Source organism: Primulina eburnea, chromosome 6, assembly GCF_022965805.1.
Source record: "Primulina eburnea isolate SZY01 chromosome 6, ASM2296580v1, whole genome shotgun sequence".
NCBI lineage: Eukaryota > Viridiplantae > Streptophyta > Magnoliopsida > Lamiales > Gesneriaceae > Primulina > Primulina eburnea.
The window spans coordinates 35,371,986-35,396,554 of NC_133106.1; the positions used below are offsets into that span (position 1 = coordinate 35,371,986).

The 24,569-nt window shown below is 36.7% G+C and overlaps 3 protein-coding genes across 7 annotated transcripts; 1 reads left to right on the forward strand and 2 right to left on the reverse strand.

The window, feature by feature from the left end:
• Positions 1-351: 351 nt before the first annotated feature.
• LOC140835511 (uncharacterized) lies at positions 352-3,463 on the reverse strand. Its single transcript, XM_073201003.1, has 2 exons — positions 451-3,463; positions 352-359 (listed from the first exon to the last, which is right to left on the reverse strand). Exons 1-2 carry the CDS (start codon positions 3,461-3,463, stop codon positions 352-354), a joined length of 3,021 nt encoding a protein of 1,006 aa, XP_073057104.1.
• Positions 3,464-8,626: 5,163 nt separating this feature from the next.
• LOC140834718 (high mobility group B protein 10-like) lies at positions 8,627-13,387 on the forward strand. 2 transcript variants are annotated; one of them, XR_012118748.1, is made up of 7 exons: positions 8,627-8,919; positions 10,162-10,240; positions 10,781-10,943; positions 11,043-11,111; positions 11,533-11,894; positions 12,534-12,830; positions 13,193-13,387. XR_012118748.1 is itself a non-coding variant. In XM_073199796.1 (6 exons), the coding sequence occupies exons 1-6, from the start codon at positions 8,756-8,758 to the stop codon at positions 12,624-12,626; spliced, it is 930 nt and encodes a 309-aa protein (XP_073055897.1). In that variant the 5' UTR covers positions 8,627-8,755; the 3' UTR covers positions 12,627-13,112. The 2 variants fall into 2 exon arrangements, 1 of the variants encoding a protein (XP_073055897.1); XM_073199796.1 differs by lacking the exon at positions 13,193-13,387 and having other exon boundaries at positions 12,534-13,112.
• Positions 13,388-13,847: 460 nt separating this feature from the next.
• On the reverse strand, positions 13,848-19,124 carry LOC140834716 (uncharacterized protein At4g26450-like). Of its 4 annotated transcripts, none has more exons than XM_073199794.1 (6): positions 18,787-19,123; positions 18,364-18,412; positions 16,262-18,263; positions 15,823-16,012; positions 15,573-15,627; positions 13,848-14,356 (listed from the first exon to the last, which is right to left on the reverse strand). In XM_073199794.1, the coding sequence occupies exons 3-6, from the start codon at positions 18,151-18,153 to the stop codon at positions 14,304-14,306; spliced, it is 2,190 nt and encodes a 729-aa protein (XP_073055895.1). In that variant the 5' UTR covers positions 18,154-18,263; positions 18,364-18,412; positions 18,787-19,123; the 3' UTR covers positions 13,848-14,303. The 4 variants fall into 4 exon arrangements, 3 of the variants coding, with proteins under 3 accessions (XP_073055895.1, XP_073055896.1, XP_073055894.1); XM_073199795.1 differs by having other exon boundaries at positions 18,364-18,449; XR_012118747.1 differs by lacking the exon at positions 18,364-18,412 and having other exon boundaries at positions 15,823-15,936; positions 18,787-19,124.
• Between the last annotated feature and the right edge of the window lie 5,445 nt (positions 19,125-24,569).

Below are 24,569 nucleotides of genomic sequence, written 5' to 3' on the forward strand. Positions count from 1 at the left end.
GGTTAATTGCATGCTTAGTTTGATTAGTAGGTGATTCTGGAACGGGTCACTACAGTAAGTATGGGCGTAATTTCCTCGTTGCAGTTACTAAGGCTAGCGCTAATTTCTCAATGTTGGTGTATCGGAGCTCTGCCCCTTGCAATGTCTGACTGACGTAATATACGGGTCTAGGCTCTCTTCCCACATTCACCACGAGCACAGCACTGATCGCGTCGGATGAGGTTGCCAGATAGAGCAACAACGTGTCCCATGATTGGGGCTTTGTTAGAAGTGGGGGTGTAGTCAAATACTTCTTCAGCTCCTCGAATGCCTGCTGACATTCCTCCGACCACTTGAATCCCTTTCCCTGTCTTAGAATTCTGAAAAAGGGCAGACCTTTGTCTGCAGCTCTAGAAATGAAACGATTCAACGCTGTCATTCTCCCCATTAATTCTTGTACCCCTTTCACACTTCGTGGCGGACTCATGCTTAAGATCGCCTTTATCTTCTCGGGGTTTGCTTCTATTCCTCTTTGTGAGACCATGAATCCAAGGAACTTGCCACCCCGCACACCGAAAGAACATTTTTCCGGATTCAGCTTCATTTGATACTTTCGCAACACGCCAAAACATTCTTCGAGGTCATCCACATGCTTGACTGCCTGAACACTTTTCACAAGCATGTCGTCTATATATACTTCCATGTTCCTCCCAATCATGTTCGCGAACATCTTGTTCACCAATCGTTGATATGTTGCTCCAGCGTTCTTAAGTCCAAAGGGCATCACCTCATAGCAATAGATCCCTCGATCGGTGATGAAACTTGCTTTTTCTTGATCTTCGGGTGCCAATCTTATCTGATTGTACCCTTGGTGGGCATCGAGAAAACTGAGCAGTTCGCATCCGGCAGTCGAGTCAACCAATAAATCGATTCGAGGTAATGGGAAAAGATCTTTGGGGCAAGCCTTGTTTAAATCAGTGAAATCTATGCAAAGACGCCATTTTCCACCGTTTTTTGGGACTAGAACAACATTTGCCAACCACTCCGGGTATGACACGGGTCTGATGTAGTTGGCTCTTATGAGTTTTTCAACTTCTTCGGCTATATGTTTGTTTTTTTCCGGGCCAAAAGACCTCTTTTTTTGCTTAATTGGTTTCATCTGTGGATTCACATTAAGATGATGGAGCGCGTACTCAGGGGATATCCCAGGTAATGGCCCGTCACCCCAGGCGAATGCATCAGTGTTGCGTTGCAAAAAAGCTACTAAAACGCTCTCCACCTCTTCTGACAGATCGGATCCGATCTTGAGGGTTCTTTTCGGGTCACCTGGTACTATTTCAATGCGCTTGAGAGCCTCTGCTGCGGTCATTCTTTCTCTATCCTCTGACTCTCCCTCTACGAGGTGCACTCCATTGTCGCTTGAGTCTTGCTCAAGCTTTTGCTTCTTCCCTTTTATGGAATCTATCCCGGGGCCTTGCCTCCTCCGAGTCTCCACCGCGTCTTGCAAAATAGAAGCATGACATTCTCTAGCAAGCCTGCTATCTCCCACCGCTTCTCCTGCTCCGTCAGAAGTCGGGAACTTCAATTTCATGTGATAAGTGGATGCGACGGCGCGAAACAAGTTTAGGCTTGGACGGCCTAGTATTACGTTGTAGGCCGAGGGAGCTTTCACCACTAGAAACTTTACCATTTTCGTGCTCCGCCTTGGATAAGATCCTAATGAAATGGGTAAAATAACTTCTCCCATTGCTTCAACCACTTCTCCCGTAAAACCGACGAGAGGTGTTTTCACTTGCGCTAGTTGAACATTGCTTAGACCCAGCTTCTGGAATGCATCATGAAAAATGATGTCTGCCGAGCTTCCTGAGTCTACCAATATTTTCTTTACCCAAAAATTGGAAATCGTAGCAGAAATTATTAAGGCATCGTTGTGTTCTCCCCGAGGGGATTCCAAATCTTCACCCCCAAAAGTCACGTCAACATCTGTCATCGATACCTCGTTTACCGGCTGAAGTGCGGCTACGCGCGAGGAAGTGTGATCTGCACGTGCGGCGCGCGCGAGACTTTTTCTCGCACGGTTTGAATCTCCACAAGCGGGCCCTCCAGTTATAACAGATATGATGCCCCCAGTGGGCAGGTTCTCATCTCTATGCTTAGCTTTCTCGCTCATCTCTCCTTGCTCATGTCTCTGCCCACGTGGATGACTGTCGTCACGACGCCTATTGTCTCGCTGCTGACCGCGACGCCTATCCACGTAGTCACTTAAATATCCTCGCTTGATCAACTTTTCTATCTCGGCCCGAAGGCTGAAACAATCCTCGGTAGAATGGCCTTTATCTTTGTGGAAACGACAATACTTGTCAGATCTCTGACGCTTAGGATTTTCCTTCATTGGACGCGGGGGTTGCAACAAACCCTGTTGCTCTGCCACTACCAGTATCTCTGACAGACGTGCCTTCAAAGGAGTATACTGGAGCCGTGGGCTTTGAGCTGTCCGCTTCTCCTCTCTCCTTTCCGGTCTCTCTTCTTCCCTTCTTCTTTTCCCCAAGTACCGCGGTTCGATAGCCTCCTCTATTCGTATATATTTCTCAGCTCTTTCCAACAACTCCTCCAATGAATTAGGGGGTTTTCCAGCTATCGATTCCTTGAATTTCCTGTGACGGAGGTTCTGCTGTACTATTCCGGCTAACAGGTCATGGTTAACATGGGGAACTTCATGCACAGCCTGCGTAAATCGCTGTACATACTCTCTCAGGCCCTCACCGTCTTTCTGAATTACAGTAAACAAGTAAGCTGCAGTTTTTGGATACTTCTTGTTGATAGAGAATTGGTGGAGGAAACGCTGAGTCAGGTTCTCCAAACTATCTATGGTCCCTGAGGGAAGCTTGTTGAACCAAGCAAGCGCTCGGCCAGCTAGCGTAGTTCGGAAGATTTTGCAGTAAGCGGCATCACTGATATCGTAGAGGTCAGCTTTCGCATAAAATCTATCGAGATGCTCTTGCGGGTCGCCTGTTCCATCAAACTCTGACAAGTTGGGGATTTTCATTCCTGCTGGCAATGACTCAGCCAATATGGCGGTGGTAAAAGGGCTGCGCCGAGCAGGTAAAATGGCCAGGTGGCTATCTTGTCCACTCAAAGTGCGTGATCCCTGTGCGTAAGTAGGGAGTGTGGCACTTTCTCTATGCGTGTGGGGACGATGCGTTCGACCATCTGATTCAGCTTCTCTGCGCGTCTTATCCTTGTTCCTTAATGTACCGCCAGGGTCACGAGAAGATGAATCTTCTCCAGGAGTTGTTTCACCGGTATCAGTATGTTGGCGGTGCGCTAGCGCCTGGGCAACTGCTTCGGCCGCGGCGCGAGTGGCTGTTTCTTTAACCAAGGCCTCCAATGCTTCGCGGGTGATGAGCATTTCTTGCTGCGGAGGAGGCTGAGGTGGGCGTCCCTCCCTAGTAGCATCGCGAGAAGAGTGCGAACGAGTGTGCATCCTCGAGTGACGAAGTAACTTTCCCACAGACGGCGCCAAGCTGATGCAGCTAAAATAAATGAGTCGCGTAGACTGCACACGCTAGATCTGACTGGTTAATAAACTTGCCCACTTGGCCCGTAAACGAGCTCGCCTGGCTGGTAAACGGATCCACGTAGACAATACACGGTTAATTGCTGGGTGTCACCTGCGTCACGAACACTCGTCAGAAAGCGCCGGGAGGATTCCCGGCGTAGGCACTCCGACGCTCAAGTCAGTAAACGATCAGAGAAAAACTCAGAGAACTCAAGAGCTTTAGAGGAAAAATGAGAGCATACCTTGAACAATGAGAGACGTCCTCAATTTATAGAATTTCGAGAGTGCCTAGTGGGCTTGGGCCTTTACAAGCAATTTGGGCTTTAACATTGATTTGGCCAACTAATATAATTACTAATTGGACTATCACCAAATTAGTCACCAAAAATTAAATAGGACATTACTAAATAGTCATTACCTATCATCTTTATTAAAAACAAAAAAATTCTCGATTCTCCATACACGATTATTCAGTGAGCCAATGTAGTAAAATTTATCTAACTTTCGAAATAACATGTAAATTGATGTTTGCATGTTTATGATTGGGTGAAAATTCATGATATGGAAGAGGTGCGCTCTACAGCTCATGTTCAGTCTGAGAATCAGATCGTCGTTGAGCAGTGGGCTTGATATCATTGAGAAAGTGGCATATTTATGTTTTTTTACTTCTAATTTGAAGATTTGAAATTCAGTTTTCATGTAATTGATATTTTATTTCGATCGTAATTTGTGGGTGGATCTGGCATGTCGATAAAGAAAAGTAATCTTTTTAAGGTAACGAGTTATATTTTTTTATGAGGTAAGGTAATATATTTAGGGGTGGTAAAAAATATCGAATTTTTGGTATACCAAAGATTTCGGTATGATAACGGTATGCAATTTCAAAATTTCGATATATACCGGAATATCGAAAAAATATATAAATTTTTAATATATAATATTTTAAAATAATAAATTTATAAAATTTTAAAAATATAAGGTTTTTTTCGGTATAAAAAGTATATATCGATATCGTACTGAAATTTTCAGTATATCGTACAATTTCGGTATGTTAGTTATATATACCAGACTTTTGGGTATACTGTACGGTATTGGTATGAATTTCTTATACCGTAATTTTTGGTACAATATACAGAATATAATTTTTAATACGATACTGTACGATATACCACACCTAAATATATCTATTTTACACTTTTAGAATGTTAAAATAGTAATTATTGATAATCTTTATCGTCGTTCGTTCTTTCTTCCACTTGATCTCAATTTTTTGTGTTCCCTCAAAGGAAACCAAAGAAAATAATAAAGAAAATATCATTTGAAAAGCATGAGTATAATTTTACAATGTAAGTATTATTTATACTTAATTTTTTATAATGATTTCTTTGTTGTTTTACCATGAAAATTGAAATGTCTTTTGTAATTTACAAGTGTCGGGTTGGATTCAAGTGTTTGGATCGGGTGGAACTGAGTTTCATCATTGTTAGATGTTTTGGTCGAGTTGCATTGTGGGGACCCGGACGCTAATCATCTTCTTAATCATCGTTGGGATTTAATTATCAGTTCTGATAAACATGGTCTAAAAATTTTTCTTTTTAAAATACAAGTGCGGAAGGTAATGGAATCTAAATATTATACATATCTGTATAAAATACATTTCAGTATAAAAGTACAATACAGTACAATCTAAGTCTAAGGTTCGATTACTAAATTCAAGTAATAAACCAAATCTACAGTAAGTCCGGAATCACCACGCTAACTCGTCTTCTCTTATCATCTTCTTGACCCCGATCCAGCCCCACATGTTGTCATGCACACATACAAAACAAGACAACAGCCGGATAACTCCGGTGAGAATAAATCCCAGTATAAAACATGGTAAGCATGTATATAAACAAACTAATTTATAAAGCATGCTATCATGTATAAAAACAATCTATTTCATAATCTATGAAATTAATCAAATAAGCATGCAACTCAAATCAGATACACATGCATATAAACAATCTTAATCATAAAACATGCTAACCCAACTGAAAGCAGTAATGATGGGTCCCACGATCTAGGAGCCACATCCATATAAGCATGCAATTCTAATCAAATCATGTCTAGACTTGACTCGATCTATAACTCTAGGAATCCTGGTGTGAATAAGACGTCACTGGCTGTCACCTACCCTACCAATCGAGGTGCTGTACGTCTTATTCCTAGACTTCGGCCTGATCTGTATCCACATCTACAAAGGGGCGGTGATCTTCCCCTAAGCTGAGATATCGCCGAACATCTAGAAGTCTGGATGATCTCGCAGACTTTCCTATCTTAATGCATGAATACAAAATCTGTAAACAAGCATAATCATCTTAATGCAATGCAACATGATCTGTAACCAAAGCATAATTAGATAAAACATAAACAAGAATATAGTATGTGATTTATTGGGCAACTCAAGGATGATCTCGATTGAGTTGTTTCTTCCCGAATATCACATGAATTATACCTTTGTCGTCCCCGTCTGAGGAAGACGAAGTCTCGAAGTTCAGTCTGTCCATATCCGATCTGACATGACAATATAAATACACTGTATCAATGTGTAACTCAAAACACAATCTGTTCTGATCAATACTCAACTCAGTACAAAATCTGATCAATATCTGAACAAAATACAATCTGATTCATATCAACAATATCACGATATAATCGAAATCATTTCTGAATCTAATCAATCTGAATCAGCTGATGTTTCAACGGTACAACAATACAGTCTTGATAAACCCGTCGATGTCAACATCACAAATATCATATCAGAACTCGTAATCAATACCATATTATCATTCTTCTAATTCCAGCATATCAATATCTATCAAATGCAACTCAAGATATGCTGAGATTCATAACATAGGCATACGGTATGATTTCTTCGATCTGACTTCACATATATACTGAATAATCTATCCAGAACACATAAAATAATCATCTCTCTATTCCTCAAGCAAGAACAATACAAATCTAGTGTTTAATCTAAATCAATATCTTCTGAAAATCATAACAATTACAGAAACAGTCTGTTCTTTAATCTGTCTTCAATTCTACATTGTCTACGGTAGTAGAAACACCATATCTGAATCCCATGAAATTCTAGCAACATCATATTTTCAAAACACTGCAAAACGTAATAAAACTTACGTCCTTGTGTAGCTCTAGTCGAGAGGATCTCAAAACTATGCTCGGATTAAAAATCGGATGGCCGGATCTTGCACAACCATTTTTTTTTTAAGATACAAGAAAGCTTGGAGGTGTCAACCATGGAGATTTTGGTTTTCATGGCTTGAAATATATGAATTGGATGAAGGCTACACGTTGCCAAGCTTGGCAAGACAAGTGTCCAACCAAAGTTTCCATATTTTCACTTTAGTCCCTCAACTTTCCACTATTTGCAATTTGGCCCTCAAAACTCTTTTTAATTCCATTTCAATCCTAATTAATCACAAAATTTATGGAATTTAATTCATACTTCCAAAATTCGTAAATTAAATAATTTCGGATTAAAATGATATAATCTCGGGCCTTACATGCATAATGTTGGGTCGGATATTGCTTCGGTTTTAGAATAGGTTTTGGGTCGAGTTGTGGTCGAGTTTGATCGTATTGGGTCATGTTTCGTCATGTTCGGTCGAGAAACATCATGTTTGGTTGGAGTTTTATCATTTTAGGTTGTGTTGCCTCATGTTGGGTTGCATATCATCCTGTTCGGTCGGGTTTCATCATATTGTGATACATCTTATCATGTTTGGTCGAGTTCCATCATTCTGGGTCACTTTTTTTTTTTTTTTTTTTTTTTTAAATTTTATGCACATACGGCTAAATCCATCTTCCTTATATATGATGGGATAAATTTTAGAGCAATTGAGGTCAGTGAGTAAAATAATGCAACAACAAGAAACGAACATGTCTCTTGCGATACATCATCTAAAATTCATCACTTTCCACTATCATGAATGTATCTACTCATTAAAAATAACAATTTGATTCAAATCTAATTGAATCACCTAATTTGGTTTGTTGGACCAACTGCTCCAACTCATTTTCATTAAAAAATGAACGTGTTTTATCATCGTCTCAATGTAGTGAGATTTCATTGTCGCCTTGCACTCATAAAACTAATTTATGTGAAGTTTGGCGGAGAAATAAATATGCATAAAACAACAAGAAATTATTATTTGGCATGAAGAAAATGAAAAATTAGGGTCGAGTTTTTCAATCTGGATCGAGCTCGACCCAGACACATAAATTCGACCCAACTAAAACAATGTTAAAAACTGGGTCATGTGTTCGTTCAAGGTCGAACACGACTTTTACTAAAACTAATATTAAAACATGTGCGATTTCGAAAATGTTTAAGTTGTTTGCAATCTCTTGGTCGAGTTTTTATTAATCTAAAATACAACCAAATTCATGAAATTTCAACTCCACATACAATTATACAAAATCTGGTTTCTCTAGTTCGGGTCGTGTATATGTGAACGTGACCTAGATTCATCAAAACACGACCCAAAATATTAGGGTTTTCTCATGTTTCGATAATCTGGGAGTCGAGTTTTAGAAGACGACCCAACTTAAAAAAATAAATGTACCGTAATAGAAACAACAAATTGAAAAGTTTGAGGTTGTACCACTGCACAATCTCTCAATGTCTTCTCTTTTAACTCAATCTCGAAAAATTTCCTCTTCATTATTCTCGATGTAATTAGTTCACAATGGACTCAGAAATAGTGTGACGTGCATGTGAAGACAAACCACATATAATGTTTAATCTGGAATACGATATATTTAAAGAACGAGAAGACTCAAGAACGATCGAAGAAACTAACAGTTGGTTCAAATTTAAACATTTTTTAATGTTTTGAATAAATTAAGTTTTAAATGTTATTTTGATTAAATCATGTTTTAATTGTCTGTAATTATACTGTTATGATTAAATTGAGTGTTAATAATTACGAATAAAATGGTGAAACAAACACCCTTTTTTCTTTTTTGAATTAATATTTATGGGAGTCCGATTTCATCATTTCCCATATATATCATCAACTTTTGAGATTTTGCCTGAACAATTCAAGGGTGAAAAAAATTCGAACTCACGGTGCATTATTACAGTGAAAATCTTGGGAAAATGCAATTAACTCTCGCGAACTCCTAATGGGAAAGGATTAGTTTTTCTTGATGCATATTTTTACCTCTTGTACTAAAATGCCAAACGACCCGCCTCGTACAAAGTACACTTCTTACCCCAAGCCAGAAGCAGAGTATCAAGAAATCCTTCATAACCCAGATTTTTTCTTGCAAAAGCTCAAGGCTTTTCACGTTTTTTATGGTACCAAATTCAGGTAATTGGGCTTCCAGTTGTGTTATTTGCGATTAAGTACTCAATTTTTTTTCCTGGGTGTCTTGTTCACACTTCTTTTTATTGGTTTCCCGATTTATGAATTGAAGTTCTTGAATGCTCTAGCCATGAGGAGATTGGTGGTTTTAGTTGAATTAAAGCTTGATTCTTGGAAAAAAATATACCTAATTTCGTTTGAGAAGAACAAGCTCGTCCTGGGTCGGCCTGGATTTTGGCCTCTGGTTGTTGTCTGATTTGCGAATGCATGTTACTCGGACGCTGCTAGAATTGCTGAATATATTGAATTGATGGTATTTTAGTGTTGACTGTTGTCTTTGATTGAGTTTGAAACTTGTCAATTTTATTGGTTTTCGATTTTGTCATTTTTGGGAAGTTTATATTATGCGCGCTCATGGCGAAACACACAACACTGATGTTTATGGTCATGGTAGATATTCAGTTGGTATTGAAGGGCACTGCATTTATTAGTAGAAAAAGTAGTTAAATGTATCAAACAACTACTGGTTTTGCTTGAGAATTTTTTGTCATTGGTAGGAAAATTTTTTGTGCATCGGAAGTTCTGAACTTTTTACTTCATCGGCCAAATATGGCTCTTTCTCACTGTAATTGCTTTCAAAAGTTGATTTATAATTTATTTTGTTCAGAGGATCTAGCTGTGCAGAAGTTCGGAATCACCAGTTGTTTGTTTATATCAAATATGCTATGATTTATCTCTAGCATTTATGTTGAAGCTCTTAGGCCTTGTCATTTTGCCTTGAGGACTCGGTTGTCAGACCTCTTTTCAACATTACCATAGTTGGTCCTTACATGTATTAGTAGTTATGAATTATGATATTATCATACTTTAGCTATGAAAACACAAGAGCTTCTAGTTCTTGAACAAAAACCTGACTGATTGTTTAATAAAGATTAGTTTTGATACCACATTCTTCATGTTTAAATTGTGTCTCTTGGATAAGGAAAGTCAAAATGGAGGAATAACAGCCTACAGCCGTTGATTAAACTTTAGGTTCGTTGCATAGGTATTTGATCATGAAATGATAGTGCAAATGATGTCGGGTTATGTTGTCATACTTCTTGTTTTATTTTTTTGTGCCGTAGCCCCCTCTTTTCCTAATGAATATTTCACTCCACCCTCACAGAATTGCTGTCATATGAACTCTGGAGAATATTATAGGCATACAGGAAATTTTCAAATATATCTATATTTATTCTTTGCTGTTAGGGTCCCGACAATAGGAGGAAATCATTTAGATTTACATCAGCTTTTTGTGGAGGTAACCTCTCGAGGTGGCATTGAAAAGGTACACTTTCTTCTTCTTCTTTTTTTAAATTAGCATTTACTACACTATACGGTCAGCCTTCACTTTTCCAGTAACTGTTTTGAAGTGTATATTATATTTGTCTATTTTAACAAAAAATAAGTATCGTGTGTACAGAAAATATTATTGATAGTTTTTTTACTCAGTAATGGACAATTACTACCTTTTCATGTTTCATTTCGTTTTTCCTATACAGATGATTTTTGAACTGCTAAACAGTAATGAAACATGAGACAGTGAAAGGGAAAAATTAAGATATGGTTCGTGGAAGATTGATATTAGATTCTGTTTGTGATTTACAGTTAATTTTTTCCAGTGTCAAGGCCTAATCAATCTAAATAGGTTGGAAATTTCTCATCTTGTATCCTTATTCATCTCAAAATTGTCAAAATGGAAAGGTAGTAAGCACCTTTCACTGGATCTGACCGAACATCTTATGCTGTTCCATGATATTTCTCATTGATGTTCCTCTCTCTTCATTTTCTTGTGAATTTTCAACATCTAATGGCTGAAATGCTACAGGTGTTGAGAGATCGTAGATGGAAGGAAGTAATTGGAGCCTTCAAGTTCCCATCTTCTATTACTAGTGCATCGTTTGTGTTAAGAAAATATTATCTGTCGCTGCTCTATCATTTTGAGCAAGTTTATTACTTCCGAAAAGAAGAACCATCCATCACAGAAGCTGGTAGCTTAACCACCTCACTTTGATTTATGTACACATGTAATTTAAGTTTTTACGTGGTGGTGAACACTAATTTTTCATTCTTTCTGTTAACTATTCAAGTGAGCTCAAATGGAAGTGGATCACCATTGCCATATGGTGTTGATGGTGCTGCCTTTGATCAATTTTCGGGTGAGGGTGCTGTTATAACCTTATGTATGGATTTTATTTCGTTGCTTTTGTGGTCACAAATGAAGTATTTTACTGTCTTTTTTATATGTTACTCAACATGCTTGTGTGTGTTACTGTTGAATTTTGAAATATTAGAAATAGAATGAAGAAAGCACGCAAGCAACACAACATTTATGTGGTTTGGTACTTGCATCCACGGCACAATGTCTCACGAGCTGAAAATTTACTAGTATCTTTGTTTAGATACCGTTGTCACTTTTTTATATTGGTGAAAAGATTTTTAGATAAATATGATTGGAAATCTTTCTTAGAACTTGTCATCAAAATCTTATCAATCAATCACCCTGGTCTAAATACTATCAAATACAATTCTAGAAAATATCTTTTTGATCTCTTAACATTGAGCTCATAAAATATGCAGCAAGTCCTGAACTGGAGGATGGCATGTTAGTCAATGGAACAATTGATGGGAAATTTGACGACGGATATTTAGTTTCAGTTCATTTGGGACCTGAGGAATTGAAAGGTGTCCTTTACCACACCCATGTGGCACCTACCATGTCCCTGAGTGTTAGCTCTTCTGTTCACTCGTCTCACCATTCACGGAAAAAGCATAATCACCAAGTAAGGGGTCCAGGTCAGCCTAAGCGAAATAGAAGTGGCTATACCTTCTTTTTCGAGGAGCAGTATCATCGACTTCAACCACTATACCAAGGACAAGAAAGAGGCATCAGCAAAAAAATTGGTCAGTTATGGAGCAGACTTTCCGAGACTGAAAAACAGGTATATATACATTTTAGGATGTAGGAAAGTTATATTGTCTATCCCTAAATCTAAATTGCCTCATTTAGTTGCTTATGTAGACCCTAAATTAGGAATAACTTGTTTGAAAAGGTTCCACTTTTACTGAAAAGTAGAGGGGCCTTGTGGTTCTAGCATACCAGACCCTTGCACATTTGGGATACAAACTCACCAAATCCCACATTAGCTATACGAGGGAAGTGTGAGGCTTTAGCATTTTGTCCAATCTGCTAAGAGATCGATAATCTATCTTGGTTCTTACAGTTATGCTTCTTGTTTTGCATGCAAACAAATCTCTCCACTTTTCTGTTGAAATGCATCCTTTTTATTTGCCAGTTGCTTTCTGTAATTGTGTTTTGGCTACAGCGGAATTTATATGTTTGCATCTTTAAAACGTTTTTTTTGGGACTGTTGTTTCTTTTGTGGGTAAATTAAATGAATATTACCTGAGTTTAGGCTTAAATGCTGTCTGTTAAATCTCCGATATTATACATCATCACTCTCTCCCCCCACCCCAAATAAAAAATTGTAATGAATCATAATGTCCGAACACAACTTTGTGACCAAGACACAAAAGAAAAACTCTATTTTCAACTCAAACTCTGTATTGAATGTGTGCAGGTATATCAGGACATGGGACGGAGAGACAAGGAAAGATACCGAGCTGAAATGTCGGATTACAAATCATCCCACCATCTTCAATTTCCTCAATAGGCTTACGTTTGTTTCTTGAAATGTTGTTGAAAGATATCGCTTTTTTTTGTCTTTGCTACCCCATCAAACTGTGTTATTGTTATCATTGGTTTTTCTTTGCCTTTTTCTCCGTTCGTAGCAAGGATGACTGAAAAAAATTCCCATTTAAGAGAGAACAAAACTGGCAGGGGCATGAGTTGGCTAGGAAGATGATGATTTTGTAAGGTATCTTCAAAACTATTGGTTTTACACAAATTTCTTTTCGATGTTCTCCTGAGTTCTTGTTGGAGCTTTGAAAATTCGTCAATCTTATTCGTCTGATTTCCTGACGGGTTTAGTTTTTTTAATTGTTCCGCTTCAAGTCCTGGTTAGGGTTTGCTTGTTTTCCTCATATTTTGTGGTATCTTTTCCCAGCTGTAATGATATGCTGACATTACTTGTTACATAAAAAATCAGAGACTCCAGCATAGACTGGGAATTACTCGGTTTTTGGACCGTATTACGATTTCAAGCACCAAAATTGAGTTTCTTGTAGAATTTTTTTGTTTTCTCTATTAAATATTTACGATCACCTTATGAAATCACAGGCGTTCAAAAATCACGAATTAAAGTCGCAAGTCATTGGCATAGTCAAAAGGTTTTCTTCCAAAAATTGCATCTTCTGTCCCATTCATGCGTATCCTATAAAGCGAAAACATGAATGCAGCATGCAAGACTTGGATACCATAAACCAGTGCGTTAATCAACACAAATCCCTGTTGGCTGAATCAAGAACTCTCTAATTAGCTCTCATTCCCTTGCAGTTGTCCAACTTCTTTCATGTAATTGTATGAATACATGAGTTTTGGAATAAAATTGAATAATGTTAATTTATGATTCATCCGAAGGAGTGAAAAGTGCTTGCTTGATTTTAAACAATTAAAATCAAGTTAAATAAGTACAATTATTTTTATATCTCAAATGGAAGTAATTTCATAGTAAGAAAACATAAGTTTTAACCAACGTCTATGTATGCTACAAAAAATTTCTAGTTAAGGATTTTTAATATTACACAAATATTTTAAAAAAAGTTAATATAAATATCTTGTAAAGTAAAGTCTATAATCACTTTTTAAAACATTTGCAAACACTACCTAATTATCATCCCCGACTTCACTCGAAACAAGCACACAGAAGTATGGAAATTACCAAGACTTCAACACCCACCATTTACTCAGAATTCTGACCACATGTAACGCCAGATTAAAGGTCGCACTGCTTCGCGAAAACTGTTGCTCCATGACTATGAAGAACTAATCCAAAATGACATTTAGAAGCAGAAAAAAAATGAAACTATCAGTCAAAGAACTTACAAGGAGCTAAAGTTTTTGCACCAACACGGGCTGGGTTTCCACGAACTGAAAAAAGGGTAAAATTCCTCTGGACCTAAAAGGTATGAACAGCAGTTTGCCTAGGGAAATTACCAACCTTGTTTCTCTTACAACATTTCTAGGCTAAACTAGAGACAAGAAATTATGAGATACAATCCCATGTTCGAGTTATCAATTATTACCAACTATTTCTCAACCTATTATGAGCAGGAATAAAGTCATATTAAAGATGATATACTTCAACATCTTCATGCCGCATCGAGTACAAACAAGTTAATAAACGAGATGTGACAGGAACGTATTGAACAGCAGCAGGATACACAAATGCTCAAAATGGTCTTCCATAATCTTGTGTTGGCTGCTCCCAGTTCCGCAGAAAGCCTACAATAATATGGAAAAAATAGTCTGAGAGAGGAGATGCAATGAAATTACACAATGGTTTGTTCAAGCAGCACATTTGGGACTATGAGATAACCCCAAGTACCATCCCATCCAATCCAAAGCAGAAAAATAATTGTTCAACGTGTGCTAAATCAAATCAAAACCACAGTATAGATATGATACAGCATGGAAGTAACAGAGGGGGACAGATATAAATTGTACCAGCCAAGAAATTACAAAAGAGACATAACTTGGAATTGAAGGTGAACAATTTGTTCGTTCATTTTTGCGGGTAATATTCTTTACTTCCCAAAGGGTCGATTTAGACAAGGAAAGGCAGCAAAGACCAATCTCCAAAGTAGTCTCATTACCTCTAACCTTTTGTCTTATAAAAGGCAAATTCAGCTTCCGGTTACCAATACATCTATGTCAACACAAAACAAGTTTCTAACGGAATGTTTACTTTGAAATATATAGGAACATAAATGTGAAGAAAAAACTAACAAGATTTTGAACATTGATATCAACCCGAATTCGAACTTAACGAACTCGAACATGTTCGAACTTTTCTTCGAGCCGAACTCGAGACAAAATTATTTTGTTCGATAGTTCGCGAGCCTTGATTTTGTATTGATATAATATAATTTTATATTAAATATATATACATTTCGAACTTTCGAATCTTCATTGTCGAACCTTATTATCTGAACAATAATTCAAATAGCTCGCGAATAAGTTCGAAGATTTCAGGCCGAACTCGAATTCTAACTTCCTTTCGAGCCAAACTTGAGCAAAAAAATTAAATAAAATGCGAGCTTCGAATCAAGCTCAAATATACTTAATACGAGCCTTAAATTTTTGCTAATTCGGCTCAATTCAGTTCATTTACACTCTTAATCGAAAGGGGTCATGTGTGGGCTCTACGTGAATTAAATGGTCAGTATAGTGAGAATGTATGTTTAATATTAAGTAAATTTGATACACAGGGAAATGGAAGTTTGTAAACTTTTCCAAATACTTTCCATTGAATAATAACAAAGAAATTTTATGCAGCTATAGGACATCAGTCCTTATTAACAAAAATGCCTAAAATATGAAGGTGCTACAAGTAAAAGCTCATTAACAAAAGACCTGTTCAACTCACAACAAAGAGAAGCTATGAACATTGATTATATAACTTTCAAAGTAAATCGCTAAACTGAAGTTTAAAGCATACTTATTGGTATTTCTCCAAGGGACATATAAATTGAGTCGTCATCGCCAAGAATTCCCTGCAACAGATTTAAAACATTAAAACCATCCATGGTTACCTACGGTATGCTTCATTAGTAATTTATTTTGGTCGAACAAAAATAATGTAGATATATAAGAGGTATCACGTAGCATATGCAATGCTGATCATGACGAGCGATAAATGAATACTCTGACAATTGGCAACTTTTTACTTAGGAACAGGACAATAATACCTCGCCATTAGGAAGGCCCATCTCACTGTGCAAAGAATTTAAGTCGGCCAATACAGAAGAACTGTGTGGACTGTGGTTTCCCAGCAAATCTGAGAACATAAGCCCATAACCATCCTGAACGTCAGGAATCTTGTTAGCGTTTTGTAAATTATTAGGAAAGCCATCCAGGTCGGTAAATACAGAATCCGCGCTGCATAATTGAGATATACTAGATTGAGAAGAAAAATTCCAATGAACAAGCAGAAATAATTTGGTGTGAAGCTAGGTATCGACACCAAACAAAAAAGAAAATGAAAAACAAACAAACTAAAAAACCAAATGTACAATGAAGGTAAGTAAAGTTGGGATGAAATAATGTTTAATTGTGGAGTTTTTTCGCTTGCAACTGTATATGAATGTATGCAGTAGAACATGTCTACTACATGTCTACAGTACACACCTTTTCTCAGGATGACCGAAGATATTGTCTTCTTGCCCAGAATCAATTTCCAGATCAATAATCTCTATGTTACTATTATTCACCCCAAGTGTAGCATCTTTATTAGGCACATTGGAGCTGTTATTCATAGACAAACCAAAATCAACAGCTGCTGCTTTTTTTCCACTTTCAATAACAGAAGGAAAAAGCAAAACCCGTTCTGCGTTATCATTTTCACTGGCATCACAAGTTCCACTAAGATTAAGGTCACATGTCTTAAATCCGGTGAACTCACACGATTCATCTCGACTTTTGGGAAATGGTGAAACATTAAAACTCTTCTGATCAGGAGATAAAACTGATCGCGTACTCTGTGAAATTCTTGGCTCTACTGAAGTTGGCTGATTCTCAATTGAACTTGAAAGAGGTAGGCAGCCATTAGCTTCGGTATCTATTAAAGAACAATTTCTAAGTTTTTTAAAATCCTCCTTACCACTGGTGTCATCATCTATTGGTCTTTTAAAACCCATATCCATACACGTTGAGGTGGAACAGCCGACAACAGACAGCCCCTCGTCAAGTTGTTCTTTTTGCTCTTTAAACACAGATTGTCCCTGGAAATATGTGGGCCTTGATTGTCCAGACCTTGTCATGTATGCAACCGGCTGCTCTTTATCCGTGCCTGTAGCTTTCTGAACATCAGAGTCAAGGCTATTTAGTTCGTGAATTTTAGAAGATGAAACATTTCCAGTAGAACTTTCATCAGGAACATCTACAACCTGAACTTCGGAAACTCCAGAAAGTTCTCTTTCAGTGATTTTGTCATCTTCATTCATGGGATCCTGACCACCCTTTGAACCCTTCACTTTCAACGAAGAACGAGCTTTAGTGGGAATTCGTGGAAATTTGAAGTGCTTCATTAAATCAACATTGCCCTTACTTGGTAACGTGTCACCCCGTTCAGAATATGTGATCTCATTCTCATTCTCATTCTGCAATATTTCAAAATCATTAACAATCCTTTTTTTGTCAACAACCTCAGCCCCTGCATCAGATTTATTAGCATCATCAGACCCTTTTGTGGCATCCACCTTGGCATCAGCTGATAGAAACTCTTCTGTAATAGAAGAGCTCGCTTTTGCCCCTGCATCCTCCATTGAATTGTGCTCCTCAAACTCAGATGGCAGATTACCCGCAGCATCACCTTCTTGAACTACTTCACCCAGAGAAAAAGTCTGCATTCTGCCATGGTCATCTACATTGACAGGCTGATCAACATGCTGTCCAGAGGAAGCATCATTCTCAGCCCCTATGCTAGGAAGATCTCTACTCATGTCAACCCAAGCCCCAGTTTTTCCCGACTCTGTATTCACATCTGGGCCCTGATTTTTAAAGGACCCCATTCTTCTCCTCCCTCTCATAGAGTTCCTTGAACCATCCATGGAATTGTCATCAACAGAATTCCTTCTCCTGGTGGGACCTACTTCAAGAGCAGCATTTCCTAAATGTGTGTTGTCTGGTGCACGGCCATCCATTGGAATATGAACATCTACCTCATGTGGCCTAAAAACATGAAGTCGATCCATTTGGTTCTTCAAGCCACCATTGTTCAATTTCCCCGAGAGTGCATTTGGTGGCAGCACACCCTTATCCACCAAATACTCAGCAGCTAACCTACCAGCTTCCATGAAAATGTCAATCTCGTAAGAAGGAGGGGGCGGAGGTTGAAACTGCCTAGAGTGACCACCACGTCCCAAGCCGCCACGATTGTAGTTCCTATGCTTGGAGCTATATGTCCGATGGCCTCTCATCGAACCTTCGGGCGACATTCTGGATGTAAAAGCCTGACCTCTCATACCCAAAGAATTAGACCAGTACCCATTCCCTGGTCCATTCCGATGCCTCGCGTGCATATTTCAGAATTCCAGTTATATATTATCCAGATACAGAGATATACTGAGATAAACAGCTGAAAAACCTCTGCAAAATATATTTTCCAGCCACTGATGCTTCTCCAATTCACCTTCAATAAAACATTCCAAACCTCAGGATCACATTCCATATTTTTAACCCTATATTACAAGTTTGACCAATAAAATAGAAGATAAAATATCACCAGATACCTGGACAGAAAGATATGCCCAATTCTCATTTCTTTGTTATGTGCAGAGTCTTAACATATAATAACATCCATAATTACTTTTTCTACCTTTAAGAATATAATAAGAATTACAGGTAGCAAAGAAACTGAACGGCAATGAATATTACTAGCATTATTGAAGTATTTCAATGAAATACTGTGAAATAGATATTTTTTTAGTTATGTCTTTCATATTTTGAATGATTTCTACCAAGACCCAACAAAATTAAACCTTTTTTACATTACTTGAATGGCCGAAAAAAAATAATGTCAACTCCAACGCCATCTAATTCAAATAGAAGATCTGTGAGAAGCGAGAATAAATAACCAAAATTTCACATCAACTTGCTGATCTGGCGATTTATGAACCAAGAAATTCCAAATTCGGTACGTCAGTGGGGTTTACCTTAGAGTTGAGTGAAGTCGAAGCCAAATTTTTAAGGGTTTCGGTCTTTCAGAATCAGATCCAGTTCTCAATTCTCATCATCAGCCATTCAATAGTGATCCGTCATCAAAAAAGGTTCATTCCCCAGCTAAAATATTGTGCACAGATTTCGAATTTTAATCCAATTATAGAGATCCAAGAATGGTCCAGGAATCACATACAGTCTGATACACTGCGTAATTACATATAACTTTGTGAATATTCCTCGATGAAAAGGGATTACACATCAACGAGAAAGTGGATGGTAAAATCTGCAACTTTTAGGCATACAACCGATTCCTCATCCTAGGGATCTAATTGAATGAATCACGGTACAGATGCTTAATGGGGCGGGTTGATCCACAAACGATCCGGTTTCAAACCCAATTCCCTCTATGTTGACTTCTAACTTCTTCAAAAATTAATTAAACAAAAAAAATATCCATATAATATTGACTTGATTATAATTAATAATTATTATTTTCCTTGTATAAAAATTATAGTTGTTTTTGACACCATCACCTATAATCTTATACAGGTAAGTTCGACCCGACCCGACCCGACCCGAATTAGGATATTAACCTAAGACAATGTCTAATATATTATTTTTTTCATGTGAGACAATGTATTAGACAATTTTACCAATTTTAAATTTTACGAGACAATTGGACAATTAAATTTTGGCAGATTGAATTGGAAAACATAATTTTAAGGATAGAGATTATTTAATGTGCAGTTCTTTTAGAATAATGCAAATTAATTATTGAGTTTTCATTTTAATATGTTCTACTATATTTTCAAAAGAAAACCTCGTGTTTTCGGAGAGTTATAGATATTAGCAGAATGTGTATATAACTAAAGCACTGATGATTGCTAAGTAGAAGTGTAGAACTTCAATTTTGTAATAAATAAAACGAACAAGAGCACTTGTAATAACTCCGAGGACAGTCACTTGCTTTCACATTCTTCTGACCATATTTTGGGGCCACCGCCATCAGCATTTGGATCTTCCCTGCTCGATTGATCTCCATCCTCCTCCTGTGGTCCCTTAGAAGAAGAAGGATTCTCTGAAACAACAGTGGAATGAATCATAAGTCGACAAGAAGGACAAACGCTCAGAGAACTTACCAATATCATTGTTAAAGTAAACTTGGGAGGGTTCGATAGTGTGACACGATGGGGGATTTCTAAATGAAAAGAATCTCGAACTCTAGGAAATGGTTGTGGAGAAAGACTAGATGGATTCACCAAGCCATTTCAGCAACCAGGATATCGCTTTTCTTTAGTTTAAGGCGTCCATAAATTGGTTCTCTTACAAAAGTACGAGCATGAACACGACTAGAAATGGAAATATATAATACAGGAAGGAAAAGTTTGCCAATCTTGAACAAGAAGTCATTTATTGATCATGCCTCCTTCAGGAGACATACTGCAGAATTGTGGGGGCTGAGCCCGAGAGGGATAGCTAAACAAGGCGATGACACTTCAGCGCTCTTAGAAATCTCAGAAGGGCTGATGCTCTCTGTACTCAACCTTGGAGCATCGAAACCAGTTCTAGCTGTGATCCTCTACACGAGACCTACACAGGAGCTCATTTCCGCTTCAGCCAGCACATTTATGTTGCTTCCATCCTCTACCACTACACAAGCTCAAGTTCCATTCTTTTCCACGGTATTTCCTGTTACATCTTGTACTTCAGGTCCCGAAGTGTTTCACTACCGTTGACAGACTTGGTATTAGATTTTGCTGCATTATCGATCGTCAAAGACCAGTGATGAGAAAAAGTCTGTCGGACTATGACTCAGAAACATCCAATCTTCCATTGTAGTAATATGATCATCAAATCCACCCATAATACCGTCGATCTGGTTTACCAAAAGACTACAAATTCACAGAGCTTGATCCCGAAGTAGAAAACCTGGAAATCTAATATGTACATAGAAGAGAGAGCAACTATACAAAATAAGGTTTCCTTTGAACCTGAGAAAGGAAGAATACCAGAAATAAATCCAACCCAGTTGAGCAGCCATGATCAAATGATTCACATCACTAAATGAAACTCAGGAATAGAAAAGTTGTTTACAATTACACTGAATAAAATAAACAATCTATAAAACACTCGCTCCCCTCCACGAAGAGTAAAATATTCAGTACTTTTCTATTAGTAACCAGCAAAATCCGCCAAAAAAAATAGATAAATCGGAGCTGTGAGAAGGCCTGACATAACCTCTTACCCTTATATATTAATGGGCCTTACTACAGTGGCCCAACTAAGATTTGACCAGATCGATTGTATTGATTTGTTGATCCGATTGAAATTTACATTGCATGAGAAATGAGAATTATGCAACAATTCAGGTACATATTTCAAATCACAATATATATATATATATATATATATATATATAAATATATATATATATATATATATATATTTATATATATATATATATATATATATATATATATATATATATATAATATATATATATATATATATATATATATATATATATATATATATATATATATATAGTTGGGCCGGGTCCCAATTGGTAAAAAATCACTCCAACTATAAGCCCAAACCACTAATTCAAAAATGGAAAGAAAAAAAAAACACGCACACACGCAATAAACCGAACATGCAAGATCGAGTATAACACACACACACACACACACATATGATATATATATATATATATATATATATATATATATATATATATATATATATATATATATATATATATGAATCAAATTTCACTATATATTTTGTATTGTATTTCGATTTAGATGGTGAGATTACAAATTAAAAATTTGTAGATATTGAAATTTTTTTTTACAATTTTTTTTTTTTTTGGAATTGATGAAAATGTTAGCATATAAGTAAATAAATATATAAATGCGAAGCACGGCTTTGGTGTAGACTCCCTTTATTTGAACTTATTGCACATGGTCGTCTGTTCTAAGAGTGTAAATGAATAGAATCGAATATGACGCAAATTATTTGGCTCGAAGTAGTTCTATTCGAGCTTGATTCGAAAATCAAAAATTTTAAAATTTTTGGCTCGAAATCGGTTTGATTAAAGTTGGATTTCAAGATCGGCTTGAAAGATTCGAATATGTTTTCGAACTATTTGAATTATTGTTCGAAAATAAATACATGAAAATCTCAAAGTTTTAGTTATTTAAGATATAATTATGTTATATCAGTACATTACTAAAGCTCACGAACTATCGAACAAAAAAAATTTGACTCGAATTCGGCTCGAAAAATATTAGAATATATTCCAGCTCGGCTATAATTCGATAAACTTGAATATATATAAATTATTTTTTGAATCGACTCAAATTGGCTCGGTTCATTTACACCACAGGACTCTATGCAACCTCCGGCATGTCCCTAGGCCTCACCCCTGTGTGCCTATTTCCCTCATTCACCCCTCTGCTTATAAAAAGTCTCAAACACGATCTCTATTCTCAATTAAAGGGAAGTTGATGCCATTTATTCCACCAGGTCTATGGCCGTATCATATATTTTTAATGCAAACCAATTTAGTGTGTGTCTATATATATATATATATATATATATATATATATATATATATATATATATATATTAAAAATAACATTTAATTAAAATATTGTAATGATATGTGAAGATCCAATGGGTGGGCTGTTGATACCTATTCTGATAGGTTTTTCGAAAGACATGTTCTTTTGTTGGCCTTGGCATCAGTGGATACTGTCTAGCTAACCTTCGCACGTTAGAGATCATACATATTTTCTTCTTTGATTATCATATTTTTAATCTCATTAAATGTAATATTTTTTTTCCTTCTTCTTTTGTCCTTTTTTACTTTGGATCTATCATTTCAATTGTCAATTGAATGATTGATTTCATGTCTTTCACCTTTTCATTTCATTTTTTTAAAAATACTGATCTTCTCAATTATTTTTGTCTGCCCAATCGACATATCAAATTCCATTGCCATTTTTTGCCAAGTTGGGAATTGACAAGTCTTTGTATGTGAACTTATAATATGACGTTTCATACCAATAATAATAAATTGTTATTTTATAATTAAATATGATAAATCAATATTTGTCACCAAAAAATTGACGTTGACATTACTTTATGTTAGAAGATAAATGTTGTAACGGGGATTAAGCTATTTTGCCACGTAATTTATGCCTTTTCTATCTCCCTCACAGCACACACACAAAGCACATTAATTTGAAAAATATATATTAAAATTGTGCATTGTGGAATGGAATTTACATATATTATTTTAATAAAGTGAAAGATATATAATACCCACTCACCAATTTAGTAATCTTATTTACAAGAATATCCATAAAGCACCCTATTAATTTATCATAATCTAGTGACTCGTCTATATAGTATATGACAAATTAATGTCAAAGGAGGATCGTTAGATACAAGTGTGTCATTTGCCATTTTTTGTTATTATATAATTTAACATAAGCTCCCAATCGGTTCTTATGGTATATCACATTGGAAATTGCCACATACGGGAAGAAATGACGGGTCGTTTCTCAAATTTTTTTTACATCGTAGAACAATTCAAACATCACATTTACAATAAAAAAGACAATTTACAAGAGAAAACTGTGTAAATGATATTTGTGGAATGGATTCCTGGAGATGTTAACATTCTATTGCTCACAATGGCATATGCGTGCGGTACGAGGCAAATACTGTATACCATAAATGAGGCCAATTCGCAATCTACAAGCAATAAACTGAACTTGGCGTACGGTATACCAGAGCTATTGCGTGGGGCTACGAATACTAGTAACCATCCCGTCACTCGCTGTCACCTTACTATATTGAAAAACTTTGTGCAAATTATTAGACAAAAACCCACTTTTACTCCTGTGATTAATTATGCATTTCCCACTCTCTCTGTTATATATATGCGTACCTCTCCCCTTTTGATACAAGGGTTCTGAACTATTGCATCATTCCACTGAATAACAAGATTTCGGGATCTTTCTTTTACTTTTTATGGACCTGAAAACTATGAAGAAATTGATGCGATCGTCGCTAACATGCAGGGAGACTGAAGTATTTGGTGGGGTTTGTTCTTTAGATGTGTTTTCGCTACTTATATGGTCAAGATGTGTAGGAAATGATAAATTAATTACGAAAAAAAGAAGATTGATTGATACTTCTGAGCACATGGAGTTCGCATCTTTTGCTGTTGTAAAATTTATTGAAAATATTATTTGTTTGGTCATGTAATGTTTTGGTTAAAAGTGAACCCGACCAACTAAATTATCGGCAGGAAAAAGCGTTAGAAATATATTGATCACACGATGCTATTCCAAGATGCATGTACATATATTATAAGAATGATGACAATATAATCCATGGCTTTTGTATTTAATATGGAGAACATGCAACATTATGGTTGAAAACTTGGACATAAACAAATATGTAAAGAAAAGATGCTTTGAAAAGCCCATAAATAAGAAGAATGGACAAAGGGGAAGAAAGGAGGAAAAAGTGGTGGTCCAAAGATTCCACTATACACGAGAGAGATCCCATCGTGAATTCGTAGGAACAGCAAGGGTATTGGGGCAAGATTGGTAACAAGAGTTGCCCTATTTGAAAACTTTCATGGTTTTGTTGAGGGGACAAAAAGCAGAAATTAAGGCAAAATATAGGCCCTCACGTCAGAGAACCAAGAAACCTCGTGCAGTATTCTTGAAAACCCACAAATCACAGATTCAAGATC

Coding starts and splice junctions, on each gene's coding strand:
- LOC140834718 (XM_073199796.1), top strand. CDS start 8,756: ATGCATATTTTTACCTCTTGTACTAAAATGCCAAACGACCCGCCTCGT. Junction 8,920..10,161: donor TTTTATGGTACCAAATTCAG/GTAATTGGGCTT, acceptor CTTTGCTGTTAG/GGTCCCGACAATAGGAGGAA. Junction 10,944..11,042: donor ACCATCCATCACAGAAGCTG/GTAGCTTAACCA, acceptor TAACTATTCAAG/TGAGCTCAAATGGAAGTGGA.
- LOC140834716 (XM_073199794.1), bottom strand. CDS start 18,153: ATGCACGCGAGGCATCGGAATGGACCAGGGAATGGGTACTGGTCTAAT. Junction 15,628..15,822: donor TGGGCCTTCCTAATGGCGAG/GTATTATTGTCC, acceptor AATCTGTTGCAG/GGAATTCTTGGCGATGACGA. Junction 14,357..15,572: donor CCTTGGAGAAATACCAATAA/GTATGCTTTAAA, acceptor ATATTATTGTAG/GCTTTCTGCGGAACTGGGAG.
- LOC140835511 (XM_073201003.1), bottom strand. CDS start 3,463: ATGCACACTCGTTCGCACTCTTCTCGCGATGCTACTAGGGAGGGACGC.